The sequence below is a fragment of the Chlamydotis macqueenii genome, chromosome 3 (assembly GCF_036417535.1).
Source record: "Chlamydotis macqueenii isolate bChlMac1 chromosome 3, bChlMac1.mat, whole genome shotgun sequence".
In the NCBI taxonomy this organism is placed as follows: Eukaryota; Metazoa; Chordata; class Aves; order Otidiformes; family Otididae; genus Chlamydotis; species Chlamydotis macqueenii.
The window spans coordinates 113,988,195-113,999,055 of NC_141558.1; the positions used below are offsets into that span (position 1 = coordinate 113,988,195).

General features: G+C 43.5%; 1 protein-coding gene across 1 annotated transcript; it reads left to right on the top strand.

Annotated features, from left to right (window-relative positions):
• Positions 1-1,407: 1,407 nt before the first annotated feature.
• Positions 1,408-10,520, top strand: LOC147601439 (uncharacterized). The gene is made up of 8 exons (XM_086745500.1): positions 1,408-1,529; positions 3,671-3,773; positions 4,393-4,537; positions 6,038-6,151; positions 6,749-6,893; positions 8,230-8,378; positions 8,737-8,876; positions 10,245-10,520. Exons 2-8 carry the CDS (start codon positions 3,677-3,679, stop codon positions 10,364-10,366), a joined length of 912 nt encoding a protein of 303 aa, XP_086601626.1. The 5' UTR covers positions 1,408-1,529; positions 3,671-3,676; the 3' UTR covers positions 10,367-10,520.
• The last annotated feature ends 341 nt before the right edge of the window (positions 10,521-10,861 follow it).

The following is a 10,861-nucleotide window of genomic DNA, read 5'->3' on the forward strand; positions in this document are numbered from 1 at the left end:
GGGGAATACGCAAAGTGGAAAAAGGAGAGAGACGCTAATGCCAGGCCTTAGTTTTCCTGCAGGAACAGGTTATGTTTGAGCAGTTCTTGTTTGTGATCACTGTGGAGAGTATAATGTATCATCTAGCTGATAGGAAATAGTCATACTTAAGCCACTGGTTTCCTCATCAGAATACCTTCAAAGGGTGGAGCTCAGATTAATGCTGATAAGGTAGGCAACAGCAGTGCTGGCTGGATGCCCTGCCCTTCCACACAGCTGGCAAATCAATGTCCATGTCAGCTTTGTGCCCCTGTCCCAAAGGCCAGGGAAGCCCCAGCAGGGTTAATTCCCAGCCCCATGATAGGCTGGGTGAGGACAGGTGCTAGTTTATTCACTGCCTTTATATTTGACATGGAAAATCCCCAGTGAGACAGCCTGCTTGGCAGGCACTGTAGTTGCACAAAGAAATTTATATTTTGATGCTGAAGCATATTTTAAATTGGCTATGATAGCTTAAATTTGAGGGGAAAGAAGCAGATGTGGTAAGACTCTGGTCCTAGCAGGCAGAGATGCAGGTGAAGACTGATCAGCTAATGTGGCTTGCTCTATAGCCTTTTTCTATAACTGCAAACAAAAATTTACTTGTCCAACATGCTTGAAACCAATCTCTTAAAAAAAAAAAAAAATTGGAAGAGTCCATTTGGCACTTCAGGTTTGGGGGGTATCTTCTCACCAGTCCTTCCTTTCTGGTTCTGATGTCAGAAAGGTTTTCCCTGGTGTTTCTAGAGTCCATCAGTTCCAGGCATTACTTATAGTCCATGTTGGGGGATTTTTGATGGAGTATGCGTTGCACTGCAAGGAATAGATGTGAAGTGCAGGATCACTATACATGTGCTTGCTGTGCAAGAGAAGTTACTTGTATCTACACAATGTTTAATGCCATGAGATGCCCACTGACTACAAAGTCCTGAGAGGAGCTCAGCTCTTAATTCCCTCTGGGGCTATAGGAAGATCTGTAGCTGTTCACAGGATCCAGACCTTCCTAGGTAACATATCCAGCTTTCCCAAACCCCAAATCCAGGCCATTTCTGCAGCCATCCCTGCAAATGTCCCCTCTCCCACACAGGAGTGTGGGAGCTATGACTTTGAGTTGCAATATTTTGTGCTGGAGTGCTCAGCTTCCCTTCTCGTGGCAGAGATCAGAAAGGATGAAGCAGGAGGGAGCCTGAGAGCACGCAGTTATTACCTTTTTGTCTGTCAGCAAGCTGGAAGCATGCGTTGCTCTGGCTGTTATAAAAGGCCCTTGTTAAGTAATCACATTTCTCTTGCGTAAGTGCTTGTTTTTGGAGGCTTTAGCCAATTGGAGGCTGCAGCTCACAGACAGAAAGCATATCTAACTGCTGTGATTTTTAAAAATAATATATTGTTATTAATCTGTGGAAAGTTGTATAAAATCTCTTTAGTTAAGATTGAGCAGAAGAGACTCCCCAGCACTCGGGGTAGCTGAACTACAGCTGTAAGGCGCTGCCAAAAAGCCTGTGTGGATCCTTGTGAGTAATATTTATGATTCTTCTAAAGGGTGTTTGCGACTAATAACTGCAGGCAGGGAAATATTGCAGACATTTATTGCCAGCAATAAATTAGGGGGAGGCAGGAGGTGGGAGATGGCAGTGAAACTATTGACTGGTTTTAAAAGTAAGATTTCCCTCCAAGACTCCTTTAAGCAAGTATGGATTTCTCTGAAGCTGTATAATCAAGTCTCTTCCAAATATCCTAATAAAAAGATATGTGGTGCTGAAGTCAATTACAGGACTGTCAGCAGAACATAGATTTGGCCTGACAGTGAGATCGAAGGACCATCTAGTCCCATGTACTGGTTTAGAGTGGCTGAAAATCTACGTTCAAGGAAAGAATATAAGAACAGGAAAAGCACACAGTGATATTTCCTCTCCTACACTTTCCTGACTTTCAGAAGTCTGCAGGTGAGTTACTTCCTGAGTCAGAAATGATATCTTTAATACAAGTGGATTTTTCTTTTCAGAATTTACTAATTAGGTGTACGGTATGTTGTACACTGACAACACGTTGATTTGGGATTTGACCGACATAAATCTAATTGAGATATGGTATCTAGGCTTAAATTAGTTCTTCATATAAAATTTTAATCTTAAAAAAAAAGGTAGTGTTTAGTGGGAACTGAAAATGGAAATGCTTGTATGGAGTTATAGAAAACAGAATTTCCCCTCCCACTTCCTTGTGATGTGTCTGGATGCAGCTCAGTTCATGAACAAAGCCCGGAACTATAAAACCATCTACTGAAGTGGGAGTTGGAATTTATTATTTCACCTCTGAGCAGCTTGGAACAACTCAGTTATTATTCCTGCCAACCCTGGAAGGCACTGAAGTGCCATCATATAGAAAAGGCAGTTCAAGTGCTGAGCTGCAAGGGTGAATAAAGCTGTTGCCTACAGTACAGATGCATGTACACCTACTCTTACAGGTGGCACAGAAATCTTCCTTGATAGAACAAATACTGGACTAATGGATATTGCTTGGGAGAGTTCAAGTCACTACTTAAACCTTGAAAAAATAGTAGTATGTAGATTTTACAATCTATGAAGTTCTTGATACCTGCTAAAGTACTTAAATCTTATTTGTAGCCAGTAGATGAGGAGGTAATACCACTGTGAAAGTAAGTGATTATTTTGAAGGTGTTATAGGATTAGAGAGGTACAGATGAAAAGCTATACTGAACTAAAAGGCAATCAGCCATGAAGCCAGATTTTTATTTTCCTATTCCCTTCCTAAAAGGGCAAAATTGATAGGCCTGTTTGCTTCAGTAGAGCTGCAATAGTGATGTAAGATAAGGTGGAATCCCTCTTATGCTTGCTCGCTAATTATTTAAGCCTTAAAACCTTTGCAATACATACATAGGCAAACCTGAGCTCTGTCTCTTGCACCACACCAGTAAGGGATGGGTGGTGGCAAAGCAGGCTGCTTGCTGGGCACTCCAAAGGTTCCTATTTAAATTCTGCAATCTAGCAAGGCCTCTCTGTTTTTGTGCTTCAGGGTTGTCCAGAAGCTAGACAGCTGTCCCTGGTGTTTGTAGTGTTTGCTCTCCATCTGAAGCTTGTATGAGGGTTTTTGGCCTTTACAGCACTAGGGGCTGGCAGAGAGAGTTGACAACCAAGCTCAGACATCATGAGACAGGCTTTTTTTTTTTTTCCCCAGATCATCAAATTACTTCATTGATCTGGAGAGTTTACTGTCTTAAAAACCCATGAGAGACTATTAAAGATGCCACTTCCAGCAGCTCAAGGATTTCTAGTAGAGTTTTCTAGGGACTATCTGTTGCTTGCCATGTTTTTTGATTATTTTCTGGGCTGCTGATACTGACTACTGTCAAGGGGATGCTAGCTTGAACTGTGGTCACCCTAACCCATACAAGGCCTTCTTAGTTCTTAAGTACATATGGGATTCTTTCCTTTTCTGATTTTTTTTCTATTTGAGTTTTCAAGTTCCCTCTGCAATCAGAAGGGCTAAGGTATTCATCAGAAACAAAACTTAAAACACCATCAGTAGAAGCCAGCAGTTGAATAATAAATAACGCCATTTTAAAACAGTCTCTGGGAGACAGAATGAACCTGGATGTACAATAGGATAGCCAAATAATATTTCTAATTCATTGCAGGGTAAAATGAACAAGCTGAAGATCTTGGTGATGTTTCTGTCTCTGGCTACTTTCACAGTGATGGTGGTACTGAATGCTGGAAATGCCACTGGGATATTCAAAGGTAATGCAAGCAAATTCTCTTGTTTGGAGAGGTGGGTCTTGTGCATTATATGGTTTAATGACATAAGGTGCCTTAGACCTGTTTGACACCCCCATCTTTTCTCCAAATACACTTTGATCAGAGCAAGAAGTAGCTCATGTTACATCCAGGTGCCTGAGCTTTATCCAGTCCCTTGAAATCAAAGGTCTTGTACCTGGAGAACATGAATCTAGCTGTGGGTAGTCTTTGTGTATGCTGTCCTAGTATCCTTGGCAGAAGCTGTTTGGGCTGCTGCTGTGCATTCATAGAGGGCAGGGGCCCTTGGTTTGAACACTACCCAGCTGAACCTGTTGGAAATCGATGTGGTGCTTCTCTGGTGTTCACATGTAACTGGCTTTTCTGGTTCTGTGTAAGAGGAAAGGGTTACCCACAGGGACAGTGATCCTTTAATTGGTTTCTAAAGGCAAGCCAACAGCAATACACAGCTTGTTTTCACCAAAGGCATCCTCTCATCTCCCTCAAATCCAGTGAGGTGTGGATTAAGCCTTGAGGAAGATTGTAGGGTGAAGGAAACCAGCAGTCTTTCACCATCCTTAGTATGTAGTAATGCGTATGCCTGCAATAACATTCACCACTGCAGGTCTGTTCCGGACAACCCCTGGAAACATCTCAGCAAAGTACAACACTGACTTCACACCAGCTGGCTGGACTTTCCTCATCTGGAATGTCATCTATGCCTGGCAGCTTGCCTGGCTTCTCTACGCCTTGTCAGGGATCTGTCGAAGGTATTTTCCCTACTTACAGTACAAATACAGAACAGTGACTCTTCTTGTCTGTTATCTTTTCTGGGGTTTTGAATCAGAGTAAGCCAACTGCCATTCCTCTTGACTTGATATGCTGAAGCTCTGCTTCTGGAGCATCTTTTAGATTCAGCATCCAAAGCCAGGAAGCTATTTAGAGGTGTATATGAACTGCTCTAATTATGTGGACAGGTTACAAAGCACATGCACTGTTCTGTGAAGCCTGATTTCCACTGATACATGTAATCTGACAGTTACCCAGTAGCTGCACTTACCCACTGCTAGAAACTGAGAACCCACAGGGGCAAAATTAATGAATTACGGGGCTAATGCTTTGAGTTTACTTGCTGTTAGAAATCAGAATTGATGTTGGGAAGCCTTTTGGGTTACTGAACTAGATTGAAGCTTTTTCCTGGGGCTATGAGATCAATAACCACTCCATGCAGTATCATGCAATATCTGTAATATTCTGTGATGTCTCTGTGGGATAGAGTTACCTTGCAGCTCTTGTGTTAAGGTGGACCACTTAGTCTTGTGTATATGCTGTTTTCACATGACACAAATTGTTCAGTTGATGTTGACCAACCCTAAAGCTTGAGGGAAGAATGAATTATGTCTGTACAAGTGATCAAGTTTGTATATATGCAAGTGTGCATGCATACACAAAACATACACTTGCACTATAAGCCTTTCTTCCCCTGTTAACTGGGCTAAAATCCCATGACCATGAGATGTTGAGTTGCTGGAGCATGTCCAGAGAAAGGCAATGAAGCTGGTGAAGGGTCTAGAGCACAAATCTTGGAGTGGCTGGGAGAACTGTGGTTGTTTAGTCTAGAGAAGAGGAGGCTGAGGGGAGACCTCACTCTACAACTACCTGAAAGGAGGTTGTAGGGAGGTGGATATTGGTCTCTTCTCCCAAGTAAGTAGTGATAGGACAAGGGGAGATAGACTCAAGTTGTGACAGGGGAGATCTAGATTGGATATTAAGAAAAAATTATTTACTAGAAGAGTGGTCAGGCACTAGAACAGGCTGCCCAAGGAAGTGATGGAGTCACCATCCCTGGAATGTTAAAAAAAAAAATGTGTAGACGTGGCACTTCAGGACATGGTTTAGTGGATATGGTGGTGTTAGGTTGATGGTTGGACTTGATGATCTTAGAGGTCCTTTCCAACCTTGAAGATTCTGATTTTTATGACTATGTTTGTTGCCATCACCACCAGTAGCACAAGCTTTGCAGCATCTGTGATATAGCCCTTAGCACTTACTGAATGTATGATGGTGCAGAGACCACCAAGAAGTCCTGTACTGTGGGACGATATCCTGATGGGGAAAGCCACAGGGATGGAGAGGAGAAATAGTCTGATTTAAGTTGAAATATTTAACTCCAAAGTAGGAGTCCCTGTTAGTACCAGAAAATGAGATTAGGAAAGTTTGGTCAATGCAGGCATTGTTTTCCTTTCTTTATACCCACTTTTTCCTGGCAGGAATGAACTTGGATGTGTCTACATAAAGCCAGACCTACTGCCAGTACCTTTTTATGTAGCATGGATTCTGAATAATGCCCTCAACGTTGGATGGCTCTTTCTGTGGGACCGAGAGTAAGTTGCCTTTTCCAAATGTTTTCTAACCCTCTTCTTGAGTCTGCCCCAATACTTCATTTTACCGTTTTCCCTATGCGTGGATGCTTAATCATACCTATAAAACTCTGTGGCAGGCCTTGGCAAAAGGTAGCCTTCATAAAAGTTTGGGAGTTTTGCATGTCTTCATCTTGCCTGTGAGATGGATCAGTTCTGAGGTCTAAGATCTCATCAGAATTGCTGTTCTTCCATAGTTCTACCCCCCCCACCCCCCCCCCCCCCAACAGGGAGGACAGGAGCCATGCCTCTTTGTTAAATACAGTTAAGCTCCTTGCTTTGGATTGTTTTCATAGTCATGGTCACGTGAAGAGCTTATAATAGCACTGCTGTCAAGAGGTGAAGAAATTGGTTGCAGTCAGGAAAATAATAACTTTGTGATTAACAGCATAAAACAGCAGTATGTCAAATTGAGTGCTACATGTAGTGATTACCTTTATTAAAGGCTGTTTAACTTAAAGTCAGTAAAGGCCAGACACTTAAGCTACGAATTAAGGCATTGTGACACCATTGGAAGAAATGTATTGTCCATTGTGTGTGTGCATGCATTCTTTGTTCTAGATACCTCCTCCCAGCCCTGGTGTTCCTGGCAGCCCTCACTCTTACCACGTATGCTGCCCTCTTTGTTTCACACCGAGCACTGAGCATCCATTCCTCGTGGTTTGTGAAGGGTCACAAAGCCGAGCTCTGGCTTATCCGCATCCTAGTAAGTGGCATTTGGGAAGCTAGGTTGGTGGTAAATGCTTAAAAAAAAAACCACAAAAAAAACCCCCGAAAAAAAACAACTGTGCTGAAGGTATCAAGAATGAAAGATTCAATGGCAGGAGGTGGATAAGGGAAAAGATCTCTGCCCTGCCTTTAACTTGAAACAGCTACAGGTGCGCACAGACTTAATTGCACTTCAGTTTCCTATTGGACATCATGGGAATGATTCAGAGTAAGGTGTATCCCTCATATACTACAGAATGATATTTTTTTTCTTGGTGAAGTATGAAAACTTCATCCTAGACTTGTGTTTGGAGTGAGGAGAAAGATGTCTTGCAGAGGGAGAAGCTGTTGCTAAGGGTGGCTTCTGTTGCTGTAGCTGATGATGTCCCTGGTATCTGACTACAGAAATGTATTTCTTATATGGGGAAGTGTACACAGCTTATGGTTTCAAATGCAGCTGCCTTTGAGTTTTGCCAAATTCTGGAAGAAAATTACTTTTCTGCTGTCCCTGAAAAGAGTGAGTGTTTGGCAAACTACACAGAAAATAAGATAAATATACTCATACTCCAGCACTCCTCAATTCCTTTCTAGCTCAAACCTGCTACCCCAATCCCTTCCTCCCCATGCAGGACACCTCACACTGCAGTTCCTTCTGTGGCTGCTGTGGGTGTTTTAACCACCTTTGGTTCCTTTGCTTGATGTTACTCACTGAGAAAGTGAATCAGCTGGAAAAAGCACATCCAAGGTGCTGGGAGGATTTTCCATGGAGGGAGGTCTGCAAAGCTGGGAGTCTCTTAACAGAAAAGTTATCACTAGCTTTGCTGGTAGTGTCTCCAAATCTCTTGGTGTAAACTGGGAGCAGGCTCTACAGCCTTGTATTTCAGTTCCTGAGACAGAGTATAACGCAGGGAAGCAGAAATAGCTGGGCTCCCCATCCTCACTCAGGAGTGACTTCAGCCCTTGATATTTCCTGCTGTAGGCTCCATGTAGCCAAGTTGTTTGCTGGGAGGTTGCTGAGATTCAAAAAACTTGTTTTCTCTTTGCCAGTTGCAGCAGCCTGCAACAGCTGGGCTGGGAAGCCAGGCAGACTGTGTGCTTTGGAGTACAGAGGGAAGCCCCTGCCAGGGTTGCAGGTCTCTGTACGGTGAATTCTGCAAATGCCACTGGGGTGGATCTCTGGGGCCTCCAAGGCTTCAACTCTTCTCTGTGTTGAGGGACTTGCCCTGCAGCTTGGTCCAGAAGGCTGGCTTAACTGCCGCAGGACCTATGGGTTACAAGACAAACAAGTTACCTTTTTATATTACTGCTTGTCATCTTGCTGTGCTACGCGACAGGTCCAGAACGGGCTGGCATTGTACGCAACGTGGACCACCATAGCCACTCTGCTGAACTTTGCTGTTGTATTGATCTACAAGTGGGATGTGTCCAATGAGGCAGCAACAACTGCTTCTCTAAGCATCCTTGCTCTTGAGCTTGTAATATGGTAAGCAACCTCATGGGTTCCCATCAAGCCTTTTGCAAATGGCTTGGGCCCTCTGTCCTGGTTCATTCATAGTCTGTTGCTGTACCAACGCTGAGTACAAAGGTCTCTGTTACAATCTATGACAGATGAACAAGGACCCTGGGCAGAGCTTTTCTTCCCTGATCCTCAGCAATACCAATAAGAACATGCTGCAGGCCAGGAACAGGTTGCTATGACTTGCATGAGCCCAACCTGCTGTAGGTTTGGACTGTGGTCCAAACTGGCCTGCAAAAAAATATTTTGTCCAATTCCTTTCTTAAACTTTCTATGGAAAAAAAATGTACAGAGGAAATGCTTACTTTGTCATTCTTCTCCACAGGTTTTATCTAGAAAACTTCTTTCTTGACAAGTATGTCCGCTATAATCTTACAATCTATGCAGTGGTCATAATAGCTCTGACTGGCAGCACATGCAAGAACTTCTCATTTTCATCCCCAACAACGAATGGCACCTTTATAGGTGAGTCTTTTGGACTCTTTCAAACTTGTAAAAAAACCCACCAAAAACCAGCAAATGCTTCCATATCTTTTCTATCTGTTATAGACAGAAAGACAGTAGCATTTTCAAAACTATCATAAAAAAAGGCAGAACTAGGGGTTCATTAAAAGGTATTTATTTTGCAAACTGAATAGTGGAGAATAAATCATTGCCTGTGAGCCTTAGGGCTGGATTCAAACCTTGTGTTGCCTCGAGTTTACTTCCTAGGGCAATAAACTTGCCTTTCAGTTCTCCTTGATCCACTTGGGTCCTCCTGTAGCTCCATCTGACACAGGGTGGGATGTTTTGCTCTGTATCATTTGGCATACAGGAGCAGTGCATAACTTTCTGACCCAAGGAGGTGGTGTATCTAAAATTAACAATGCAAAACTCTGTGCATGCTCTCCTCCTATGCAGAGCTCAGGCTAGCCTTAGCAAATTTTCCTGGGATTATTTGGTGGCTGCGGGCTACTGTTAGCTGAGTTATGTAGTCATCCATCGTAAAAGGGTTTAAGCTGTACAAATGCTGTGCAATCACAGCCTGGCAAAAGCTATGCCATTGTGAGTAGTTTTGTGCTGGTGTGGAAGAGCCAGCTGTGTGAACTCTGAATCCCACTGTAGCAGTTGGAGATGCCCATTCCCACCACAGGGTCAGTAGAAGGGAGACTATTCTCACCCTTCAGCCTTTCCACTGCCACTTAACAGTGACTAAAGCTAATTTCTGGACCAGCACCACCATCAGAGCCACTTCAGTACATGTTTCCTTTTGCTATAAGGAGAGGGTGGGCAGCTGGGAGCCTGATAAAGCCTAAAAGCTCCCAGCTGAATTCAGCAGAACTTGTCTGCCAAAGCTATGAGGGTGCTGGAGACTCTTCTCCTGATGATTATGGCCACCAGGAATGGGAATGTGCGATCCCTGGCAGACAGCTGTGTTCCTGCAGTAGGTGTATTTCTACCAGCAAAACTTTGTTCTTAGTGGTTTGGCTTGTTTTGCTGGTAGGGCAAGAATGCACTTTTCCCAAATTAGCGTATGTTTCTCTAACAAAACACTCAAGAATAGTTTAACTGTATAATATAATGCATTTTTATTTCTGTGTCCATAAAGCCTCCCCCTTTTAGACATGCCTTGACCTGGAAGTGTTGGGCAAATTTGTCTGGGTAGCTGGGAAACTCTGAAATATAACTCGGGGGTGGGGTTGGGGTTTGGGGGGGGGAGGGGGGGTGGTAATGGCTTCTATACAAGGGGGTTCTTTTTTCCTGTCTCCCTGAATGCCTCCTGTACTGGAAGCTGGGGTATGACAAGGGACACTCACTTTCTTTTGCACTAACATGCTTCTGTTTCTTTCCTAGTTGTGCTGCTGGCGGTGACGTGTTTGATCTTTGCTGTTCGTCTGGGACTAGTGACATGGAGACACTGTAAGAGACCTCTGGAAGCAGCAGGAACTCTAGACCCATCAGGCACAGTGGCCTGAGACATCTGGCATATTATGGCAGATACTTTAAAAGCAAAAAAAAAAAAAAAATTTGACATCCTGCATCCTCTGATACTTTATTCCAGTATTGATGGCCTTGTGCTCTTCTCTAATTATTTCTCTTACCATTCCAAATGAGGACAGCTTGTGTCTGCAAACTTGTCCTGCTCCTGTGTTCCCTCAGATTGGGGGAGTCACAGCCTCACCTTGAGCCTGCACCCTCTTTCATTTGTTTTGACTCTGGATCAGTGCAGGAGAAGGTCCTTCAGCTGAAAAGCCCTGTGCATCTTTGAGGTTTGCACAGACAGTTGTTCATATCCTTTCCTTAAGATTTCATTTTTCTTGATGTGCAGGTTGAAATGAACTCTCCCTGGAAGTTAAATGTGAGCAATGTGAGGTCTGTCATTCCTTTGGCTGTTCAGTGCTGGGCACCTGCGAGCTCTTGTGGTGTCAGTGAACCTGCAGGCAGCCCTTTCCTGCTTCTCTTAATTGTGA

Excerpts from the sequence above, each read along its gene's own strand:
- LOC147601439 (XM_086745500.1), top strand. The coding sequence starts at position 3,677 with ATGAACAAGCTGAAGATCTTGGTGATGTTTCTGTCTCTGGCTACTTTC. Across the intron at positions 3,774-4,392 it reads TGCCACTGGGATATTCAAAG|GTCTGTTCCGGACAACCCCT; the intron begins GTAATGCAAGCA and ends TCACCACTGCAG. Across the intron at positions 6,894-8,229 it reads TCTGGCTTATCCGCATCCTA|GTCCAGAACGGGCTGGCATT; the intron begins GTAAGTGGCATT and ends GCTACGCGACAG.